This window comes from Emydura macquarii, unplaced genomic scaffold (genome assembly GCF_026122565.2).
Source record: "Emydura macquarii macquarii isolate MOO-44397 ecotype Brisbane River unplaced genomic scaffold, CSIRO-AGI_Emac_v2 contig_2205, whole genome shotgun sequence".
Classification (NCBI taxonomy): domain Eukaryota; kingdom Metazoa; phylum Chordata; order Testudines; family Chelidae; genus Emydura; species Emydura macquarii.
Window position 1 is genome coordinate 9,798,187 of NW_027132342.1, and position 25,528 is coordinate 9,823,714.

General features: G+C 39.3%; 1 protein-coding gene across 1 annotated transcript in view; it reads left to right on the forward strand.

Annotated features, from left to right (window-relative positions):
• The first annotated feature begins 358 nt into the window (after positions 1-358).
• Positions 359-25,528, forward strand: part of LOC137160648 (1-acylglycerol-3-phosphate O-acyltransferase Pnpla3-like) — a 35,818-nt gene continuing 10,648 nt past the window's right edge. The window contains exons 1-6 of the mRNA XM_067559339.1: positions 359-718; positions 10,056-10,288; positions 11,316-11,381; positions 14,581-14,790; positions 15,996-16,056; positions 24,146-24,364. Of these exons, the coding sequence (XP_067415440.1) occupies positions 532-718; positions 10,056-10,288; positions 11,316-11,381; positions 14,581-14,790; positions 15,996-16,056; positions 24,146-24,364 (976 nt within the window). The 5' untranslated portion in view covers positions 359-531. The remainder of the gene's footprint in view (positions 719-10,055; positions 10,289-11,315; positions 11,382-14,580; positions 14,791-15,995; positions 16,057-24,145; positions 24,365-25,528) is intronic.

Genomic DNA, 25,528 nt, shown 5'->3' on the forward strand with positions numbered 1-25,528 from the left:
CCGTGAAGCACAGGGGGGCAGAAGGCAACCGGCTGTTAGTAGCGGCGCGGGGGTGGGGTGTGTGGAACAGACGCTCGCACGAGGCGGACCACGTAAGTGGCCCGTTGCGGATCCGCCTCGCGGCCGGCGGAGCGCGCGTAGGGTGACACGCTGCGCCCGCGCCGCCGCTGCAGCCACTCACCTGGGCTCAGCTTGCTCGCGCGTCCCTGGACAAACCCTGCCCCACAGCGCGCGCACGTGCTCAAGCCCTTGCCGTTATCTCCGAGGGGGAGGTGGGCACCTATTTGCATATCCCCGCTGATTGGCTGGAGCTCCTGGTGCCATCCCAGCCGTTCCCAGACCGCCGCCGGGGCTGGCTCAGCAGTCAGGGGGCCGGGCCCTTAAGTAACCGGCCGGCGAGCGCTGCCGGCTCCAGCGTTCTTCTGTCGTCTCGTCCGCCGCGGCCACGGGAGCGGCACCTCATTGTGACACCCCAACCCCCGCGTCTGGCTGCTGTCGAGTCCGTGTCTCGCCTCTCCTCCCCGGGCAGGGATGTTTGACCGCGAGCGCGGCTGGAGCGTCTCCTTCGCCGGCTGCGGCTTCCTGGGGGTCTATCACATCGGGGCGGCCACCTGCCTGCAGGAGCGCGCCCCGCACCTCATCCGCGACGCCCGCAAGATCTTCGGGGCCTCGGCCGGGGCCCTCGCCGGCGCCGTCTTGGTCGGAGGTGGCTCTTTGGGTGCGTCACCCCCTCCTCCCCCGCTGGCAGCCCCGGGGAGGGGCTGGATCGGGGTCTACGGGGCCGGGCGCTGATGCTGGGTCTGAGGATGGAATCGGCGCGGGTGCTCCCTTCCCTCCGGGGGCTCGGCGAGGGGGGGCCTGTGCGCAGCGGCTGGGGATGTCTCCGGGGCGCTGGGGTGGTGAGGGGGGGAGTGTCTGTGTCCGTGTGCGCGGGGGAGGGGTGTTCGGGATTGGCCGGAAGGTCGGAGCTAGGCTGTTTCTGTGTCACTGACCGACAGAACCATCGTAACGGGTCGAAAGCGCGTGTCTGTCTGTCTGTGTGTGTCTGTCTGTCTGTGTTTGGGGGGGGGGAGGGTGAATGGAAACTCTTGCTCCACTGTTCTGATCAGAAAATTGTTTCCGACACAGTGGGATTAGGCGTGGGCCGTGTGTCAGGACCAGTGGCCGCTCACCCGCACCGCTATCTGTACAGCAGGACTCCCGGCAGCATGGTCGGGCACCCCGGCTTATCTTGTCTGTGGCGGCCACGATGGACACGGCTGCACGCGTGGCTGGCAGCGCTGCTCTTGCTCAGACCATCACCGGGTTCGGTCGTCGGCCCCCGGGCTGTCACTCGGCCCTCCTCCGTTTACCAGTGACACCCAGGCACGGACAGCAAAGCATGTGTCTCTGTCATGCCCGGATTGCGTCTCTTAGAGCATTGTGATAGCAAAGGCAAATCAGCCAATCACCACCTTACTCAGCAGCTAACTTGCATCCAAAAATGTCATTGGTTGTAGGAGGGAGACTGCACAGATGATAGATTACTTGGCCCAACTGCCACCTGCGCAGATAAACACAAATCTCCCAGCATAATGCTCCAGACGCAAATCGACACAACCACCCACACAATACAACTGGTATAGGCAATAATCCCACACACACATGGCCCCTTACCGCAGCAGACACCTCTTAGTCACTGTCTGCACAAATCTCCCAGTTTAACACAACCCATTCACAATAACCCCAAACATCACTCTGAAGCTTCAAAAGAGTGTAGAGTCAGCGTGGAGCGATGGAAACAGCTACAAGCATGGGTGAGAGCTGTTTTTGTTTAGAATATTGCCATGTTCATCACTGGGGTTTGGGTTTTGTCACCATGCAGTTTTTAAGTTTACAGCCACTTCTGCCTTTTTTTATTCATGACCTTACAAATTACGCTGGTACGGGACAGCATGGGCTTTCAGCTACTACTAGTACTGCTATAGACTGTGTGGGAAAGCTCTTGTTCTGGAGTAAGAAAAGTGGCATTTTTACACTTTGTTGCTTTGGAAGCAGTGTAAACTAACTAAACTGGGAAAAGATATTCTTATTCCAGAATAAAAGCATCTATTTGGGAAATCGTACTGGTATAACTAAAGATATAGTTATATCAATGTAATTATGCTGGTAAATTTTCCCATGTATTTAACGTGAGAGAGAGAGAGAGACTTCTAAAAACCTGTTTTAAAATTAATCCTAAAGGAGAGGACTCTCCTTTCTTGAATGAATGAGACCTGCAAGGATTGTAAAGTCTTCTAGTTTTTCCCCCCACTCCTCCCCCCATCTCTTTAGGAGTTAGAAGAATTTAAAAAGTTTGAGTCCACATAAGGTGCAGGGAGGAAAAAGTAAGCTGAAGTGGGATATTTCAACCTTCCAGCCTCAGGGAATGTGCTCCCCAGTTTCTCTATATTCAGCATTCTGCAGTTGGCTATTTTCAATTGCTAATTATATTTTGACACACTCTGGTTGCTAAACATATTATGACACAATTAGATGTGCTGTGTGTAGCACCTAAATACTGTGGAGGCTGGTACTGTGGAAGATAGGGTTTTTGGAGGCATTTGGCTTTCATGCAGTCTCCTTTCTTGGAGTTACACTCTTGTTCCTCCTTGTGGCTTAATCCTATAATTGTCATTGGTTTCAATGACAGGACACTCCTATTGACTTCAGGGAGAACAGTATCTAGGCCAAAAGCTCTTTAACCCCAAAATAATAATAATAAAAAATGTAGAAAAGTTGAATACTATAGGAAAAGAAGGAGGTAGCTGAAACCCTTGCTCTCTTCCCTCCATCTCCCTCCCACCAACCTGCCAACTAAAGCAGAAGTATTAAGGGTTTGAATTAGTTCTCATTTGTTCCTTCTGTCTTACATAGGGGTGACTTCTCACTTTTCCTATAATTCTCTTTGACTGATTGTATGGAAGAGTTTCAGTTAGCTTTAACTTGCTTTCTCTAAAGCTTCTAATTTCTTGGGATAGAGTTTAGAGACTTAAGGTCAGGGGTTAGTTTAGCTTTAACATGCTTTTCTGCCTTAGTCAACTCCCAATACTCATGTAGCATATGGTGTCTAGGAGCATATGATTTAAAAAAAAAAAAGATTTCTAAAGTATGTCCAATTTTAGGTGCACATACACTTAAAACCAGGGTGGATAAAAATCAGTGATTTTTCTGAAAAAATAAAGAATAAATGTTTTTTAAAATTTAAATTAAATACAGATTTGTTTTTTAAAAAATCTATTTAAAATTAAATTTGAAATGACAACCTATGTTAAGGCCTTAACTTAATGTAATCTATTTAAGTCATTTAATTTAAATAAAAAAAATTAAGCAATATATTTTTGCTGCTGAAGTTTTTAAGAAAGTCAGCACTGAACAGGTAGAAGTCACAGGCTAAGTGCATGGAACCAGAGTTTGTTGAAGGGCGAAGTCAGCTTTTGAACATCAGTAGCCTTTTCTGCAGGTGCAGAGAGACTAGTTTCTTCATTTCAGTTTATTCAACAAGTTCAATTCATAGTTGAACAGATTAGCTCATCCAAAGTTGAGAAATCAAATCGGAGTTGAAAAGCAGGAAAGCTTGTTTTCCTTTTCTGGTCTATGAATAAAGCTAAGTGTGAGAGGATAAGATCTATTAATTCTAAAAATCTTGAAGGGGACTAATCAGTCCAATTCATTAATAAGTGAATTAGTTTTAAATGCAAAATATACTTTGATAAACTTTTTATACAGTTTATGTACCCAGCACATGTAAGGTAGTTTTAACTAGTTATTTTAAAAAGTAATTGCTGGTTTTGTGCATTTTTAATTGAATTAAAATTTCCATCCAAATATAGCTTGACACAAACCACAAATATAAAATTTATCTAGTGAATAAGAAAGAAAATGGTGACTGATGCCTAACATAATAAAATATGTAAAAAAAAAAAAAAAAATTGAATAAATGTAAACTAAGCTATATGATTGTTTAAATAAATAACAGATTTTCCTGGATAGCAGAAAGAAGCATTACATTTAGTGTAAAGGCTATATTTAGTTGAAAATCAGCATTTTAATGGTTACCAGCCAATGAGAATCATCCTTTCTTTAGGATAATAATTAAAAAGTACAAATGCAAAACAAGATTAAAATTGATTTAAATAATGAAGTTTTCCTGGCTGGTGGTTTTAATTGCTTTGATTTAAATCAATCCATCCTGCTTCAAGCAATCTAGGAAAATGGGCTCATTTTAGAAAAGGCTGTTGGAGTAGCTTATAAACAAATTAAACTTGTATATACCCCATGTCAAACTTTTGGCTTCCCCTGTGAAATAGAATGCCAGTCTCAGAATCCATTAGTTTTCAAACAGAATAATCAAAAGCATTTGATATAAGAACTAATATTTTAATAAATGATCATACATACCACATTAAAACTATGTTCTACATTTGACTAGAAATGTTACTCATACTGAGTAAGTGACAGGTTTTTAGTCCCTTGTAGAACCATTAATATTTATTAGTCAATAAGTTGAGGAGACACTTCTTATAAGCCCATATATTCAGATGCCTATTGCTTTTTGGTGTAATGATGGGATATCATCAGTCTTTGAAAAGAGAAAATAAGGGTCTTTGAAAATTGTACAATTCATGAGCAATACTTGATTTCACACATTTAGTACAGCTAATTCACACATTTAGTACAGTAAATGCTTACGCAGTTGTATATCAGTAGTACCAAACAGATGCATTTCACTAAGTGGTGATTTACCTCACTAGTCCTTTTAACACCCAACACTCAGGAACCTTCCCATCTAGTTTCTCTTTTCACCCCACACCCTCCCTAAATCTATCATATTTGAAAAAGACTAAGGGGAGAGTGCTGTGTTCAGTTTTAAAGTAATACTTTAATTCCTATATCCTGAGTCTTTCAAATATGCTACAGGTTATCTTTGAGAACTAGGTCTATTGCAAGTTAGAAGTTGTTTTGTAAAAGCTATTTGAGAAAATAGTCTCTTTAAAACAACTCAGATAACTTTATGACTTGCCTTTAAAAATGTCCAGCCTCCCACCCCTGCAAACTCACACACATTTTGTATTTGAGAACAAGCTGATCATGACTGAAGACTTTAAAATTTCCTCCTTCGTGATTTTTTTGTGTTGCCACAATAAGTTGGATTCTTTATATGTTGTACAATGTGATTGCATTTTTCTGATAATGATGCTTTTGAATTTCCTGACATTTGAAATTTCTGACATTTCTTCTTTTAAATTAATTTTTCATATGAAATTTGCATTGCACAATCAATTGAAGTACGCCTTTTCTGTTTAATGTATCAAACACGGTTCCCATCTGGCCTCAAAATTTACCAGACGCCTACTTGCTGGAATTTTAAACTCATTAGTAAGAGGGAGACACATTTCTGGAAGTGTGTGGGTTTTTTGGGGGTGGATGGGGTTTCCGGTGAGAATGGACTTACCAGCAAGCCAGTCTTTTTGCCCACTCCTGGGTACTAGGATAAGGGAGGGTGCTGAGATTTCAACTAGGGTGCTGTTCGTGGAGCTTGTTTGGGGTTTTATCTCCTGTAAGCCACTGACTGGTAGGTATCTTGGTAAATTTGAAGTTCCACTTCTTATTAGCTACTGAGAGGGAGGAGAAGCTCTGTCTCTTCTTGACCTCCAAAGCCTCCAATTTGCTGTGAGGAGCATGGTCTCCACTACGCCATTCATTCCCTCTGTCTCTTGGTTGCTGCAAGAGGATGCTTGCACTGCTCTTCCCTTCTTCCTCAGCCTATGGGTTTTTTTTTGTTGTGTGAGGTGGAGGGGTTATCCTTCTCCCCCTCAGATAAACTAGTGTGCCTACTCAAAGCTTTTTCAAATTGCAGTAACATGGAATTGAAATGGTTCTTGGTAGTTTCACTACTATCCACAAGTTTCTGAATAGCAGCAGAACAACTGATCAGAAATGGTTGTAATATCTTGCTGCTATTGCTTGGCAAAACAGGAACTATTTGCAAATTCAGGTGGGTGACACTGCATCAGTTAATATTTAAAAAGCTTTATTTGTGACTAATAAGGGTTGGAAACTTTCATTTGTCTCCCATGCTCAACAGAGAATTTTTCCACTGCTTGGATTTGTCATGCCTGGGGTTTACATGGTCTAGAATAAAACGGGAGTAAATGTGTTCTAGGTCACTAGACTAGCACAAGGTCATCCAGAGTGTGTCGTTTTCAAAGCGATTGTATAACTTATTGAAAGACGTTTACGTTAATAGAAGAGGGAAGAGTGAGTTTTCAGACTCCTGATTAATACTGGTTTTGGTTTAATATTCAGTATTGTCTTAGCAAACAGATCTAAGTGTCTGCAGTTCTTGTAGGAAAATCTTTATTGTTTTTCATTGAAGGCAAAGTTTTAAAACTAGAAACTACCAAGATTTAGACCAGCTCACTGTTTATTTAAAAAAAAAAAAAAATCCCTCCCCCCCACAAGTGTCCCTACTCTTCAGCCACAGTGCCTAATTTTAATCAGCTTCTTAATGCTGTATTACTGAGTTGAGAAGTACAGCAGCAAGTGCTAACTACCTGTATCCGTTATTAAACAGCAAAATACTTATTTCTAGGTCTCCCAGTGTTTACAACTTATATTATGTTTTAAGTTGTGCAAACTTCTTGTACATGAGAATTGAGTAAACTTTTACTGATTTGAATTTCTAGGCATTCCGATGGGTAATTAAACTTCCTTTATGGAAGTTAGGCTGGGGAAAAGGGCAAATGTCAATCTGATATTGATGAACAGCAGCCCTAGTAAACTGTTGGAGGTTTTCAGCCTATGATTGGATAAGAAAGGTGAGCTGAGCCTCAGGTGACTTGTGGTTTGACTAACTTGAGCTATAGACAGGGTTACTACAGGCCATTGACCTGCTCCAATTTCTGCCTCTAGAGAGGCAATGTAGGAGAGGAAACCCAGACCAAAGATATTAGCAAATAATTTCAGCACTGTGAGAGTTTAAATGAAAAATTGAATGATGCTTTGAATTTAGAATATTCCAGTAAGATCAGAAATCCAAGTTTATATGTCTGTTTAGAAACTTCTAGTTTGCAAAGAAGTATTTGTTTTTCATACGTTTCTGTCACTGAAAGCAGAACCTTTCTTAACAACATTTTATTGGGTTTTTGTGTGTGTGTGTTTTGTGGTGTGGGTGGTTGTTTTTTGTCTTGTACAGCAACAATACAATGGTGAGTTAACTCTAAGAATAGTGTTACTGGTAAACAGTCTACTAATTAATTTGTCTCTCTACACTTAAGCCAAGATTTTCAAAAGTGAGTAATGATTTTGGATGCCCAGATTGATGTATCTTATGGGTCAGATTTTCAGAGTGCAGAATACACAACTTTAGTAAATCAGATTTTGGGAAAACTAAGATGTCTAAAATTGAGTACACACAAACTGAGTCGCCTAAAATTACTAGTTGCTTCTGATAATCTTGGCTATAGTGTGAATGTTCTAGCTTGTCACTATAAACAATTATGTTAAGTTCCACTTGTCCTAATACTCTACATAGGTGTGTGGGAGGGGTGGGAGAATATATTAATATAATGTACATCTGCCCTTGAGCACAAGGCAGAAAGTCAGGAGATTTGTGTTCTCCTGCCATTTCTATTGTGAGCTAGTGGGCAATCATTGCTGGGTCACTTAGGACCTAATTTTTAGTGGTACTGGATGCTACAAACTTCACAATGAAGCAAATATAGAATTTATTGGAAACAAATATAGAATCAATTGCAGCTGTGCTAAAAATCTTGAGTTTTAAAGATCACTGAACTGTGTGGTTCTAAGCATATCCAAGATTTCTGACTAGAGAGGAGAATAAAACAGACTTAATTCATGAGTGGAAATTGAATATTCTAGGTGAATCTAATCTGTAGGAGTGTTTCCAAAATAATTTGTTAGTATCGGAGTTGGCTTCATTGAGCCAGGAGTAAGTTAACTTCTAACTGCAACACATCAGATGCAAAAAGGTGCTGTTTTCATAAATCAGCTGACCCATCTGGGAGTAAATCTTGTTAGGAGTTGAAGGCACTCTGCACACACTTATTTCAGTAGGTCAATCCTTACATGCTTTTGCTCCATAGCTCACTTCTACAATAGATAAGTTCTGAAAAACATTTTCAGAGATAACCTTGCAGCATATCAGTTTGGGGATAATAACCTGCTATTTGTGAACTTGTCATTCATTTTTTTTTTAACCAAACAAATCTCACTGATAAGCCCTGGGAAGCTCCTCAAACCATTTCTAAAGTACACACAAAAGACTCAGTATAAGAAGTTTAAATAAATATTTACCAAAATAAGAGAACAGTGTACCTGAATGGGCTGCTATCCTGGGTAACTGCTGACCAGTTTTGAAACTGTTGGGATGGTTTAAGTATTTTGTGAATGTAGTATTTCCTGCCAGGGTTTGATATATCTGGTGCAGCTAAATTTATTCATATCTAGTTGTGGTATAAATGAGTGGATGTAGTGCCTGAAATAACATTGACATGTCTGTGGAAGAGAAATTTATCACTTGGCAAGACAAACTAAAGCAAAAATTCAGGGAGTGGAAGTAACTGAATCTTTCTGTAAAACATTTGTCAAGCAGATGTATTATCGGCAGGAAGATTCTAGAGAGAGATAGTTCCCAAACTGGTCTGTGTACTGGCTTTTCTCCTATATAGATGCTGAACAAAACTGGTGGGAATTTCCCCTAAAATTCCCTAATATAGACAAGTCCTTAGACAACATATTTCTGAATGGTTCTAAGATGGTGTAAGACAAAGATCAGATACCAGTCTCTTGGATATGGTATAAGATGAATACTGCTGTTTTGTGCGCTGATTGGGTATGGATATAACACCATTGTCTGCAGGAGGTCTGTTGCTGGAGATGGGTGGTAAGATTGTAGAGCAGACAATTTCAAATAACATACATACAGAGGTTCATAATATGATACCCAATATCAGTGTCCAAGTTCTACTATAAGATGACCTATTTGTGGTTTTTAAAGTGTAATTTCTGTGTAAATCTAAGGACGTTCTCGTGAGTCACAGATGTTAAGACAGCCCTCAACTCCCCTAATGCGGTATTGCAGAACTGGTGCAGGATGCAGCAGTATGATTGCTTTGTGGTGGTGGTAATTGTAGGGAGCATGTTGCACTTGTGTTTTGACTTAGTTAATTACTTCTGGGTACTGTTCAAGTTACAGACTAATTTATTAAGCCATATATGGTTTAGGGCTTGACTAGCTACAAAAGGACGTCCCGTCCCATATGTTCTGGGAAGAGTTGGGATCTTGGGGGATCTGAACTAATAGTCTCTACATCTAAACTTCTGGTGGCAGGAATTTCCTCAGTGGTGTAGCCCAGACTCTGGAATTAGCTTTCATCACTGAGGATATATTGACTAAAATAAATGTCTGCTAACACGTCGTAGAAACGTAGTATACACAAGACGAGGTATTTCAACAAGTATTAGCTGATTGAACCCTTGGTTTTCTGATATCTTCAACATTTACATTGTGGAATAATCACCTTAAATTGCGTGCGCCATGTATATTGTAGAACTTTCATTAGTGTCTTTTTTTCCATAGAAGTATACTTATGGACAACTCTATTGTAGTTTTACTAGTTACTGCATAAAAGGACAGATTTCTCAAGCATAAACTATACAATAGACTTGATAATGACACATCCTAATATTTATGTATGCTCTTGATATAAATCACATTTTAAAGAGAGTTTTCATCTTGTATTACAATAAACAATAACATATGTTATTAATCTAGTGTCACTGTTCAAAATTTCAAGTTTAACAACTTGAACTTGAAAGCTTACACCCTTATTACTATTTATGACTCATTTCGTTTATCACTATACCTTATACAGTGTTTTTGTTTTAGTGCTTTTAACAAGAATGAGAAAATCTAGAAGCTTGAGACAGTGTCACTGGGGAAATAATTTTAATACTTTTATCCTCTGTAGAAATTTTCTCCAGTCTCAAAGGAAACATACTCTGTTTTTCAGCTGAAGCTTGTGCAGATGTTCTGGGGCTAGCCAAAGAAGCCAGAAAGCGAAGTCTTGGACCTCTTCATCCTTCTTTCAATGTGATTAAGATAATAAAAGATGGACTATTCAAAAACCTTCCAGAAAATACTCACCAATTGTCATCAGGCAAGCTGTGTATTTCACTGACTAGAGTGTCAGATGGCAAAAATGTATTGGTATCCAATTTTAACTCTAAAGAAGAAATTGTTCAGGTATGTGTTTCTGGTCACCATTATGACAACATGGAAAGTTGCCAGAATTTAGCTTTCCAAGTTTTAAATCCAAGTGTAGATTGATCCTTGCAATTTCATCTTGCTTAATCCTTGAATAATCATGGAATAACCCAAGGAATAATGGAAGAAAGGTCACCTGAAATTTGTCATAAAGTGTGTTCTTGGGGAAACTAAACATCAAAAATGAATTAATGCCATACCTGTGCTATTATAAAAGATTAATATTGTAGAATGAACATTTGCTTGAAAAACTCTGTATATCCTATTACGGTGCAAACTCTTTTATTTGTAAAAGCTGAAAGGCAGTTTGTGATGAGCAGAATGACTGAGAACCAACTAAGAATACTACTGCTGTTTTGATCTCTTAATCTCATCCGTAATGAAAGAGCAAGCATGCAATGACTGCAGTCTTTTGGATTTGAATCTAATACTATACCTGTTAGACTCAGAGCATCTCTATGGAGATGGAATGGTTAATTTTTTGGCTTCTGGTTGGTAAAGATGCCTTTTAATAAATACTTGGGTAATCTGGAGACCTACATTAATTTTATTTTAAAGGGACACTTTAAAAAAACAAACAAACAAAAAACCCAACCACAGAAAACACTTCTGTCTGGAAACTTTTCACCTCCTGTTAAAATAATATTTTTCTCCCTCTAATTTTAAGTATTTTCGTTTTCTAGTTTACTTTATGGATTTGATAGTGCTTCCTGTGCATAGCCAGTCATTTCTTTTTGTTTCTGTGGAATTTTCACAGAACAATAGGAGAGAAACTTTTTAAAAAAGCAAAGTGATTGCAAAACTACAAATTGGCATAGGTACTCTGGAGAGTGGGAAGAGGCAGGCATATATCTAAACTAACTTAAAAAGTGAGTAGGAAATTTACTTGAAATAAAGTTGGCAACTTATTAAATGGAGACATCTGAGTGTATTGTCATTATACAATGGTTTTCAATACTAGTGAAATTGCTGTGCAACTTACCTATATAATCTCATTTCTTCATAGGCTTTAATTTGTAGCTCGTTTGTCCCTATTTATTGTGGCCTAATTCCACCATCATTCAGAGGTGTGGTAAGTCTGCATTGTTTCCTGATAAATTTTAGCTTGATAAGCATGTAGGGCATTTTGAAAGATAATATACAACACATTTTTGATTACTCTACTAAAAATGAGTACTTTAGTCAGAGTTCATGGTACTGAAACTATATCTGGCTTTAACTTTTGCAGATAGTAAAGTAACATTAAATATGAAAGAAGATATGAAAGGGAAGGTAGTGGCCTTGTTTACAGCAGTTCTCCCCCTTAAATTTCCATCTAAACTGGGCTAGGTGACACAAGCTAATTCTAAACCTGTTCTTAGCTGTGGTAGGAAAGCTTAAGAAAAATGTTTAGCGTAGACACAACCAGTGAGACCATCCATGCCTGTAAGGACACTTGTCAGGAAATAAGTATCATAGAAAAAGACCACATTGCACTTCTGTATGTTTCACAACAGATCTACTTAATATGCAGTAACATAAATGCAAATAAGCTATTTAATATGAATTTAAAGTTACATATTTAAACAGGATATAACTTAGATTTGAGTTAGAGATATTTCTCAATTTAACTTCAGTAGGGGAGATGGGTGAAGTGTTAATTGTTCTCTTCTTTAAGTACATCCCAAGGAGTAATGGTTACAAGGCCTCTTTCTTAAGACAACATATTTCAAACCCATCCTTAGAATTTTGAGATCTGCCATCAATGACTGTCTATACCAAATAGTTGCAAGGAGCCATTGTTTGGAATGACTCAGGTTTTCTTGCAACACCTATGCAACATCTACTCTCTGCTACCCTTCTACTCCCCTCTTTTTAAAGAGGGAAGTTAATAGCCGAACAAGTTTATTGCAACTTTATTATTTAACACAAGGCACAGATAGATGCATGTGCATTGTAGGGAAGTTAATATTATGACCTTAGCCTTTTTTGTGTTAAACCATAATGTTGCATGAACTTACTTGTTTTGCCACTTTTAGTAAAAATAGGGGAAGGAAGGAAGAGGGTAAAGTGTTGAAAGAGAACTGAAGGCATTCCAAATAATAGTTCATTGCAACACTTTGTTATTGGGATATCTCTCATTTCTAAAAATGGCCTTGAAATATGTTGCCTTACAAACATCACTCCTTGAGACTTGCTGAAAGGTACAGGATAACAACCATTAAGACATCATCCCCCCTTCATATTTACGTAACAACAGTAGAGAGCAGCAATGTTCAAGTTGACTCAAAAGCATTTTTAAAAGCTGCCTTATACCATGTTTCTAAAGCTTTCCTATATCCTTACCTCTTTAAGCTGGAGTAAAGTGTTATGAAATAGGACATTGGACTGGATCCAAGGTTTAGGTGGATCCAGGCTAATCTGGCTACTCAGTCCTCGTTGGATGGACAATAATGTTATCTAAAAGAGCTTAGTTCAGACTACAAAAACATACCAGGACTGATGCTCTGATTCTAATATCCTCTCTGTATAAAAAGGTGGCTGCCTCCTTTTGACCTACCCTGCCCAATAAAGATTCTGTAACAGGCTCTTTGATTCTTGTTTGCAAGGAAATGGAAGTGAAAAATTAAATGTGTTTGTGTCAAGGTGTCTTGAGGACCCCAATTGTTTTCAAAATTGACTTTCTCATTCCATACATAGTGAAGAGAAGAGAGAGAGGAGCTCTATTTCTGCCATGAACAGGAGACTGTTTGCTAACTTATGGAGTCAGCGATTTTATAATTAAGGCCCCAATTCTGCAAATACTTATGTTATAGTGTTATGTTATGTGTTTCCAAGTGGGGGCCTGAGACTATAAGACTGTTGCTATTATAAGCCTCATTTAACACACATCCAACCATACAGAAGTTCCTCTCTGCTTGAAACTTTGCATGTACTTTCTTGCGGGCAGGTGATTGGTAATCAAGCAAGATCTCTTTCAGATATGATAATTCTGGATAGGTGTTGGAGACTTTTCACATCTTGAAAAGCTGGATTTTTCTGGTAACAGTCTATCAAAAATAGGATATTATAGAAATATTAAAATGATTTACTTTAAGAGTTAGTGCATAGGAATCTTTTGAGAAGAGTTGGTGGTGAAATTTGTAGCCATGTGCCATGAATATTTTAATCTTGGTGTTAGATGGTCTTGGTAGAGCTTTTAACTTAATTCTTGCAGAGATTAAACACCGCAGGCTGCTAGCCTGTAAAGTCCATAGACTTTGTAGTCTTGCTCAGAAGAATTTAGCAGCATCACATACACCTGACATTCCAAACCGATAAACAGAATCTCTTTAGAAAAAATTCTAAGAACATTTTTAATATTGCAAAACTATTCACTAATCTGCAATAACATTAGAACATTAGTTATGTTTTTCTAAAAATGTGCGTAGGAAACTTGACGTTAAGGTTTTTTACAGCAATGTTAACAGGATGAGTGTGTTTCATCCTTTGTCAGTAATGTACTAAGCTTTAAGCTTAAGGAAAAGCAGGTGATTAGAAAACATTACATATGTGGAACATGGCTATTTAGAGGTGCAGGACTGTGACTAGTCCAACTAACAAAATTGGCAGTTGGACTTGGTGGAATCTGGTGTAGAACATGAAACCACTTCTAAACTCACATTTTGAAAATGGCTAGATATCAAGATAGTGTCTTTTTTTCTTTTTTTTTCTTCAAGGTTTCGAAAAAGTTACAGTTCACTTACAATTTTTTCCTTTCAGGTGTTTTTGGAGATTTTTTATAATTAATATTCTGAAATCGTTTTTTCAAGTCTAACATCTTCTATAGTTATTAGGATAGTTAATTTAGTAACAAAGAACTCAACTTTAGTTTCCAATACTTAAAATTTCTTTTAGAGAGTTGATTCATCCTGTTTTTATTCTTTTGTGGGAGAGCACCCTGGGCAGTTCTTGGATTGTGCTCCCTTCTGGTGAAGCAGAGGCAGCTCCAACATTGCCTGCTCTGTGCAGAGCAGAATTATGACCCAAAGAGTGAAGCAATTTCTTCTCCGTTACAAAACTTCAAGCAACTGTATTCTCATTTGTCAGAGAATTAGGAAATCTGTTGGCTTTAAAACTGCAATAAGGAAGCATATATTTATACAAATTCAAAAATATTGGCTTCAGTGCATATGCAGAGACAAACTACTGACTTGTTCTATTTTAAAATCTTAGGTGTTAATACAGGAAGATTGTTTTTTGTAGAAGTTGTTTGTCTTGCATTAAACGCTCCCTTTTTTTGTTCTTTGCAGCGTTATGTTGATGGTGGAATCAGTGACAACTTACCTCAGTATGAATCTAAGAATACCATCACGATTTCTCCTTTCTCTGGGGAGTGTGATATCTGTCCAAAAGGCAACTCTGCAAACTTTCATGAAATGAATGTTACTAATACCAGCATTCAGTTCAGCATAGGCAACCTTTATCGTCTAACACAAGCACTGTTTCCACCAGAACCCAAGGTAACACATGACATGGTTCATAATAGAATGTTCTGTATTTAAAGGCCAATTGTTGCAGAAACCATCTGAGTGGCAGGAATCTTAGTTTAACATCTAGCCAAATAAGCTTTTCTGATGACATCTGGTGTTGCTTCTCTTCTTTCATCACTTCCATGAATACTGAATTATTTTTTTTTTTTTAGTTTTGCTTTTCATGATTAAAATAAAATATTTTGCTCTTGGGTTCCTGTTTACATTTTTTAGCACTGCAACTTACTCTGTACAAGTGGTATTGTACAAATCTAAAGTAGAGTGTGCAAGTTTATAGTCTTTTCATGCCCAGCCACCAACCAGCACAGGCTTTGAAACTAGTACAATTAAAGCTGAAGGTCTTCAAAATACTACTGATGCATCCATGATGAGCCAAGACGGCTCAAAAGTAATTATTGACCAACACAGAACTTGGTGGGGAGGGGGGATCCTCTTTCAGAATGGAGACTGCTGAAGGTGACTGGGAATTGGAGGTATCGGAGAAAAAAAAGATAACTTTGGATGCTTTAAAATCAGAATTTTTTTTTCTTTCTGGCTAGTTGTGCATGAACACTCTTATAGGTGATGAGTTTATCTTCACTTTGTTCTTAAACTTTTCTGCTTACATGGGTTTTAAACATTCTGTTTCTTTGTTTATCTAGGACTTTGAAAATGTGCAATACTAGGTGGCTTGGTGGTTCAGCTGTTAACACCGGTTATCTGGGAGACCCAAGTTTGGGATTAATCATGAAATTCAACCTTCTTGGGAGAACTGCACAGTTTGCTCTTCTTAATTTTGAGAAATGGCAAAGGGAAGGAGTTGAGGGGGTGATCTGTATGTTTGATCAAAAAAAGCTACTTAGGGAGACAGTAAGGAAGGAAGTTCCTAAAAGCTTAATTTGTTCATTTGATGCTCTGACACAACTAGAAGAGCACAGTTACAAGATGAATAGTTTAGCAATATCTTGATGGACAGCAAGTTGAAAGATGTGTTCATTTAGGTATCATCACAGCAGGTGTGAATTCATCACTTCAAAACTTTTATTCTCGTTTGAAAGTCTTACAGTCATAGGGATTGTCTTCCTCATATGACTAGTGTAAGTGGATGAAGGAGCCATTCATTCTGTAAACTGGTAGTCTTCACTTTGAATCTTTCTTCTGATAGCTGACTGACGTGCTGTACCCTGTGTTTGCAGGTACTAGGAGAGATCTGTGAACAAGGATATTCAGATGCACTTAGATTTTTGAAAGAAAATGGTATGTTAAATTTGTTTGTCATTATCAATACTTAATGTGTCACTCTTCTTATCCTTTTTTTGCAAGTTAAAGCCTTTGAGACAAAGTGAATTTCATCACGAAGATAAGTTTAGTTCAGCCGTTTAGTAGGCAACAATCTTTTAATAGTAGTAACAATTTACCTGAGCGGTTTTATTAGGTTGGTGAAATTGCTGTCCTCATGCTGTCATGTGAGGTCCTACCTTGAGTCTGATTTCCTACAGTCTTGTCCTCTACTGTCTTTCACCTTGCACAGTCACTTATGCCTGTGCAAAGGGGATGTAAAATGCCACCAGAAAAGAGACTGTTACACCCACTTTGCATAGATGTAAATGACTATTCAAAGAAGCAAATATCGTAGAAGAGGAGTAGAGGAATGGCTGTACTCTAGCGGAATATGAGAGCATGAAACTGGGAGGCTTTCATAACCAGGAGACTGAGGCCTGGTCTATACTACACAGTTAGGTCGACATAATGTAGCTGATGTTGACCTACTTATGTCAGTGTCTACATTACAGCCTTGCTCCGGCTCATATAAGGGCCCTATTACACTGACATAACTCCACTTCCATGAGAGGCATTGGGGCTTATGTCGATGTAGTTAAGGCAATAAAAAGTCTCTGTAGACATTGCTGTTACTTAGGCTGTTGGCTGTGAAATTGGTAAGAAAGCCAGCTCCCCTGCTGGGCTGCTGCTCCAAGCCATGCTGCCGCCTGGCTTCCCACTGGAGCCCAGCTGCCCCCAGGGTCCCTGCTCTCTGCCTTGCTGCCCTCCCCCTCCCACTCTTGCCTCTCCGCTCCATACTAAGAGCAGGGCTGCTTCTGGCTGGGATCAGAGTCGCGAGGCACTGAGAGCCCTAGCTTTCGGTCCGCCATCCGTGTCTCTTCTTCCCCCCCCCCTCCGCCCCCAACTGTCCTCCTTCAGTCAGTGGGAGCGCTCCTGGTGAGGATGCACACCACCAACAGAAGGAGGATAGTGTGGACATCAGCCACCTCAGTAATTACTTGCAGTGGCTGTAAGTCGACCTAACGTAGGTCAACTTAGGTTTGTAGTATAGACATGCCCTGATGGTCTTGTAACTTCCCACTGAACTTCAGATCTGATGGCAAAGTCATAGAGGAATAGAGCCTATAGTCCTGTTCATGGATTAAGAAAGCGTATTGACTGTAGCATTCTTAAATCGATTTGTTGGGACTTAAATCTTAGGCTGGCTCTGAGAAATGTCACCTGGAAAAGTGCTAAATAAAATACTGGGGGTTATGGTTGAACAGCAAGTAAACTACTTGAAAGTGAGATTAGAAAATCTGTTTTTGACTGGTACTGATATCTCAACACACAGTCAATAAGCATCTAGAGTTTGTATAATTAATGTATTTCTAAATGCAGAGGTTAAGTATTAAGATATGAGAACTTTTTAATTAACACTATTGCTCTTATAACTATCATCTGTAATGGCAACTGATTGTCCCCCTTCCTTATGTAAGGCCTTCTCTGCACTAGCAAAACAGATGTGCTAACCACTGTTTGGACACCGTTGCTTCCCTGTAACATACCATGCATCCACAAACACAGTGGGTCCCAACAGTGCATAGTCAATCATGCTACAACTTGGCTTACACTTCTTTGAGCAGTTGCAAATCATAGAATCATAGAATATTAGAGTTGGAAGGGACCTCAGGAGGTCATCTAGTCCAACCCCCTGCTCAAAGCAGGACTAACCTCAGCTATATCATCCCAGCCAGGGCTTTGTCAAGCCTCAGCTTAAAAACCTCTAAGGATGGAGATTCCACCACCTCCCTAGGTAACCCATTCCAGTGCTTCACCACCCTCCTAGTGAAAAACTTTTTCCTAATGTCCAACCTAGACCTCCCGCCCTGCAACTTGAGACCGTTGCTCCTTGTTCTGTCATCTGCCACCACTGAGAACAGCCTAGCCCCATCCTCTCTGGAACCCCCTTTCAGGTAGTTAAAGGCCGCTATCAAATCCCCCCTCATTCTTCTCTTTTGCAGACTAAACAAGCCCAGTTCCCTTAGCCTCTCCTCATAAATCCTGTGCTCCAGCCCCCTAATCATTTTTGTTGCCCTCCGCTGGACTCTCTCCAACTTGTCCACATCCTTTTTGTAGTGGGGGACCCAAAACTGGACACAGTATTCTAAATGCGGCCTCACCAATGCCGAATAGAGAGGAATAATCACTTCCCGCGACCTGCTGGCAATGCCCCTCCTAATGCAGCCCAATATGCTATTAGCCTTCTTGACAACCAGGGCACACTGCTGACTCATATCCAGCTTTTTATCCACTGTTACCCCCAGGTCCTTTTCTGCAGAGCTGCTGCCCAGCTCGTCGGTCCCCGGCTATAGCTGTGCATGGGATTCTTCCTTCCTAAGTGGAGGACTCTGCACTTTTCTTTGTTGAACCTCATGAGATTTCTTTTGGCCCAATCCTCCAGTTTGTTTAGGTCACTCTGTATCCTATCCCTACCTTGCAGGGTATCCGCCACTCCCCCCAGCTTAGTGTCGTCCGCAAACTTGCTGAGGGTGCAATCTACCCCATCCTCCAGATCATTAATAAAGATGTTGAACAAAACCGGCCCCAGGACCGACCCCTGGGGCACTCCGCTTGTGACCGGTTGCCAGCTAGACATGGAGCCATTGATTACTACTCGTTGAGCCCCATGCTCTAGCCAGTTCTCTATCCATTTTATAGTTCATTCATCCAACCCATACTTCTTTAACTTGCTGATAAGAATACTGTGAGAGACCGTATCAAAAGCTTTGCTAAAGTCAAGGTATATCACACCCACCGCCTTTCCTACATCCACAGAGCCAGTCACCTCATCATAGAAAGCAATCAGGTTGGTCAGGCATGACTTTCCCTTGGTGAATCCGTGTTGACTGTTCCTGATCATCTTCCTCTCTTCCAAGTGCCTTAAAATGGATTCCTTAAGGACCTGCTCCATGATTTTTCCAGGGATTGAGGTGAGGCTGACCGGTCTGTAGTTCCCTGGATCCTCTTTCCTCCCTTTTTTGAAGATGGGCACTATATTTGCTTTTTTCCAGTCCTCAGGGACCTCCCCTTGTTGCCACGAGCTTTCAATCACCAGCTTATCTACTGGCATGTCCGTCTCTGTTGGTGCACTGTTGATGTACTATCAAGTGCTAGTACAGCAACTGTACTTATGCTGTTGGCCCTCTCAGAATATTCCCAGAATGCTTCTGCACACCTGCAAAATAAGAAAAGAGTGAAGTAGGATGTCTTGTATGGATGCACTGCACTATGGCAACTTGGACCAATGCAGTTCGTTAGTGTAGCCATAGCTTAATACAGTTATGCTCTTACAGTTGCTTGTTGTGTGTAACAGTTCAACTTAAATGAAGAATTTTCTGCTTGTGAACTTGGTGTTCAAGTAACTTAATTAGATCTTTAAGAAACAAACAAACAAACAAAAAAGGATCTGTGACTCCAGATACCATTGACAATTGATCAGAATTGCGATCAGTATATATGGAAATCAGAAGTCTTCCCATGAATTATCACAATAACTAAATCCCTCCCCACCCAGTCCTCCCTCAATCATGATCTTCCTTCTGAAAATCTGCCTATAGTTGAAATTACTGAATGTTATCAGAATTGAATACGTTTTAAGAAATACTTATCTATATCTTTAGTTTCACTTAAACTGAGAATTTGCATGAATCTACATTATATACTGTTGCTTTTGATTTTCTAGCAATACTTTGAAGTGCAATATGCATTATATTGTCACCTAATTAAGTTTTGCAGCTCTTGTATGCAAACAGAAATACTACATTTTCAACAGTGGCTTACTTATGCTGCTCTTTTAGAAATTGAGAACTCAAAGAATATTTTTGGATTCTTAATTTTGCATGCAATGGCTAGCACTGTTTTCAGAAAGAACTTTGCTAGAGGTTTGGCAATAAGATGTGGAAAGAATGCAGCTGTACCACCTTTATGTTGGGAACCCATCAGTTTCTCAGGATAAACAGTTGGGATCGGTCAATACTTGGATACACCTTGAAGGACTGTCCCTCAGGTTTGTAGATAGGTAACTCATACTTTGAGCCAAGGTCCAAAAATAGTGTGCAGTGGCATTGATCTTCAAATAAGATGTAAAATCAATCTCCAGTGTCATTAAAAAAACTTACGGCACATTTTGCAAATGTAGATGTAAATAGGTAAGCAGCAGACACCACCAATTTGGTTGACTTAATGTACTCCTCTATTCACATGCACATCAGACATAATTTGAAAGCTTATTATGTCTACTTTAAGATGAGGTATGATCTGGAGCTGTCAGATAGGGCTATTACCATAGAAATGGGGTATCCAATATGTAGTGACCACTTTGAAATATTTGCATTTGATTATTCATTTGACTCTAGTACAAGACATAAAATTAGATATTTTTTATGATCTCAAAGCAGCACAACAATCTAATAATAAATTTTTACACGTATCCTTGAAATGTAATAGCATTGGTGACATTTCTAGTCAACATCATTATCATCTTATTCATCATTATGATCTCTGTTGGGAATGCATGAGTTGCACAGTCTTCATTGCCTTGGCATGTACACAGTTTTGTGCAAGGAAGATTGTTCTGACAACATAGTTAATTGTGCAGTGGCCCCGCTTGGTACAGATGCAGATAAGACATTGTAGGGACTCAGATGTCCTTGAATATAGGAAGTAGTTACTCATCCACATTTTCCCATCCATGTTGCGATGGTGAACCAGTATCTAGTTTTACCTTTTTGCAGACACCTCCAAATCTTTGCCAAGATGCCCTTTTAACATGCTTTTCAAAACTGTCCTCACTTGGTGGGAGTTTGGTTGGTGACTTGTCCTTTTTTTGATGGCTAGATTGAGCCACAAGCAATTCAGGTCTCCGTGGGTCTCCTTTTCTTTCTCGTTCTGGTCATAGAGCACTGCTATCAACTTCCTTGTTTCAGAAATTGAGGCTTGTCCATCACTGTTCCACAATTTGGCAAGATTTCTGAAGTGGTAAGCTCCCTTTGTTTTGACAACATTAAATACAGGGTTTTTTTTCTCAATACCAAATAAGGAAAGACAGAGTCACATGCCATTAATGCATGTAAAGCAGGAATTATGTTGCAGAAGTCTTGAGTGAATGTGTCACAAATTTCATGCACAACTATGAAGTGACATTTGTCAGTTGGGCTGATAAAATGTGAATTGAAACAGTCACCATTATCAGTGTGTTCCATTTTTGGAAAGTAGTGAACTGCAAGGACCAAAACATCTGTATCAGGTGATGTAATTACTATGTTTCCTTTGATACCAAGAGATCCAAAAGTCATAGTGGCACACATTTCTCCATATTGTATCCTTGTGTCCTCTTCTTCCTTCTGAGTACTATACAAGTCGTGAGCCTCATCAGCACCTCTACCGGTGCTGGACTTTGCTACTTCACCACTGGAAAAGTCTTCAGCAAGGAGGAGTGTTCTTGTGCTGGGTGTGTTCCTACACTCTCTGGTGTACTTGGAACATATATTCACGGAATAATTTTACAAGTGATTGCATGTTGGGTACCACATTTAGAAACTCTTTCCATGGAGGCACAAAGCATTTACCAAACATCTGGTATTTCTTGCATCCAACCTTACATCCAGCACTGTCTTTCTGCAGTTTTCAAAAACATCAGTTACTTGAAATAGCTTTGCCAAATCCTTTTGGGACCTACCTTAACTACTCACCAGCTAGTTCACTGAATATATGGAATTTGTCTCCAGCCATCATTTGTATGACGGCCATGGCATCACTGATGCACTCTGTGGTTTTTTTGTTGCATGCTCTTAGCTCATGGATTCTTTCAGCTTGAGCTTCCAGCTGATGCCCTACTTCAGCTTTTTCTGTCTTATTATTCCATCAGCATGGAAGAGGGTCATCGGCACAGGTCCTATTGGATAACCTAATCACAGTTTGCCATTGAAACATTGTTTCTGCATCTGGCTAAGGAAAAGACTCTGTAGAAAACAATTTCTGGACTCATAGCAGTTGTGATTGTTCCTACCTTGTCAGACTTAAATGTAGTCTTCTGAGCCATGTCAACAAATGTTTTGATGCCAGATTTCTTGACTGGGCTGATGAAGCTATGTGTCCCATTGGAATCAAGTGCATCTTTCACAAATCTCTCCATTGTTTTTCACCAGCGTCTTCTATTTTCACTAGAGACTCTTGAACAACTGATGTTACATGTAGTCTAGCAGATATATTGATAAGAACCTCTGGATGTGATTCAGGGTCAAATGGTTTTGTTATGTTGATGACATGGTTGGTGAGAGCTGTAAAGTGCCCTTCATCCCTGCTCACTACAGAGGCAAACACTTGTTTGCAGACTTTGTCTTCACTACTTCTTGTTAGCCCACTTTTTTCTCTCCTAACTTTTGCATAGTTATAATATGAAGCTGTGTATTGCTACCTGTCGTAGGAAAGCTCAGGGCCCTCCTAAATAAAGACTTGAGTGCATAGTTCTTTGAGGCAGTTTATTATGAGCAGCTCGGAGAAGTGTCGGTCACCCTGAGGCTCCCGAGGACTTCTACCTTACAGACTCACATCACTAAGTTTTATACAGTATTCAGACAAAGAGAACAAAGAAAAAGATGATGTATTGCAGTACATTTCCATTAGCTCAACCTTTTCTACACTAAGATATACTAAGAAATTCCTCCATATTGCTAATTGAACAGGGCCCCTGATTACCATAACAACTATCTTTTGAAGCTAGCTAGCAATGTCCCGTTATCTACTGACAGCTGCCAAAACCTGCAACATCTGCAAAATGTACCTGTTTCAAGGCTGAGAAAGCTACTAAAAATCCAAGATGGAATCTTCAGCATACAAGATGGAGTCTTAAAAGTTTAATACAAAATAGAATATATAACTAGGTATAAAAGTAGAATACAAAAAATAAAGTATATAAAACTGTTCCTTCCACACACCTCTAATATGAACACTGACCTATGCATAAGTGTCACTGAATTTAAAAGCTAGTTTCTAGAATATTTCAAAGTGTAATATTGCATGCATAGACCATTACATACTAAAACCATCTACCAGGCAGACTCATGCTATATTTTATGTACAATAGATTACAAATGGAGAAACATTACATGAGGAATTCACATACATTTGTATTATATATCCACTGTGTAGTACAAATAGTGGTCACACAATTGACTGCTACTTCTGCACAACTTTCAACGTGAGCCTGATCTGGTCAGCAATTTTACTTGAAAATATAGAAAGGGGTTATCACTTGTTAGATACTTTGATAGTTAAGAATATGAGATGTGAAAACATTTCATGTTAGTATATCTCAATGTCTTCTTTGCTATTTTTGCATGTGTTAGACAGTGTCATCATTCCTGAGGGGAATGGGGGACAAACTTGCCCTTGCAAAACCAGTAAATACCTTTTTGATGTATAGTTTGGTAGCTTTGACCAATGAACACTTCATTAAGGAGTTGAACTTGACTGAAACGGTAAAATTTGTAATCATAGTCATGTTGCAGTGTTTCTGGAACTGCAAAAAATAGCACTCTCATATTTTGGGTACCATTGTTTCACCTTGCCTGCAGGCTTACGGCACCACTTGACTGTTCCATATCATACCTCATCTAAATGGACATAGAATAAAACTTGCAAATGATGTATGATGTGAGTGTGTGTGGCATGTGTACATTAAACTCCAAAAATAAGGCCCTTTTTTGAAGAATTGCCACATGCCTAAAATGGTTCCATGCCCTTGCCAGGTTATAACTTAATTGAATAACTATGTAAATTCCCTGTGTAGATTCAGTCAATAGCTTTCATTTTTTCTCCAGCTTCTATACTAAAATGGTGCCTGATCCTGCAAATTGTCTCATGTGAGTAAGGATTTGCAAGATCAGGCCTATGTTTGCTATCTTGTGTTAAAGTCCTGCATTTCATCTCTGGCAGATGAAGTGTTGCCTGTTTGTAAAGCATTCTGGGATCTTTTGGACGACAGCTGTCATAAATGTAAATTCTTACTTTCTTATTTCCCCAGACATTCTTAGTGATTCAGTTTATGTTGACTTGTCCTTAACAAAGAGAGACCCTCAGGAACTCATAGAAGACACTGACTTCACAAACAAGAAAACTATTTCAGAGACTAAGGGCACAGAGGAGATGTTGAAGGCAGAAATGCTTAGTGACCAGCTAAAGCTAAACACATGGCCATTGGATGAAAGAATTTTTGAGCATCTGCCTCCTAGACTTCGTAAAGGTACAGGCTGAGAATATCTTCCAATAACTTTCAATGCCAGTAATGTTTTTATAAATGACTTACACTGGCTCCCATCTTGACATTACCTTCTGATAAAAGAAAATACAAAACTATCTTGCATAAGATAACAATGTAAAATCTACTGGAGATTTTCATTGATTAAAATAACTTAGAGCAGTTCTTTAAATACAGTTATAAGGTATGACCACATAAAAAAAATAAAGCTGTATTTGGCTTCAGAAACTGGCAAGATGGAAGGTAATTTTGTAAATCACTTAACTGTAGTTTAGTGGAGCATAACTGAGGTGAAGTGCCATACCCTGGATACAGATTAGTTTTGTGGATATCTTTATAATAATCACAGTAATATGGTATGAACAATTCTATGAGAGAATTATTTAAAATATCTTAAAAATTAAATATTTAATCTCTAATATTTTAATTATAATTATTAACTAAAATTGGACAAATAAGAACTTGGTCAAGTCGTCATCAAAACAGACCTTTTTTATTGACTAAACAAAACCCTTATGTTTCAGAGAACAAAAGTTAAAGATATATATTAAGCTTTTCTGGGATGCTGTCTCTCAATTTACCTTCAGTTAGCGAGATGTCTATAGACCAAGACCAGCAATTTAAAGCCTGAAATTTATTACTTGTGATTAAGGAAAACAATTAAATTACATCTAGAAAAATGAAAATTGTGAAAGCAGAGTTGTTTGATAGACAAAACACAGAACTGGAATTTATGGAAAGCAGGATGCTATTGCCAGCTCTACTGTGAACTTTAGGTGACTTGCCCAAGTTCACATAATCAATGTGCCTGATTTTTATCAGTCAGTGAAATAGGGATGTTGATGTTCACCCATCTTTGTAATGTAGTCTGAAGTTGATAGCTTTAAAGCACTATAGAAGGGCTAAGTACTATCATAGTTTTCCTCTATAGTGTGGTGCATTTTATATAGAAAAAGTATAGTGTTTGTTTAAATGAGCATATTAGTTCACAATAAACTGGGGTGTAAGTGTATCCCGCACTAGGGTTTTGCCCACTAAGCATCTTTGTAGACCTTGCTGCCACACACTAAAAGTTCCCTAAAACAGGAATAGATCAAAGCGCACTAGGGAACTTTTAATGTGTGGCAGCCAGGTCTACACAGATACTTA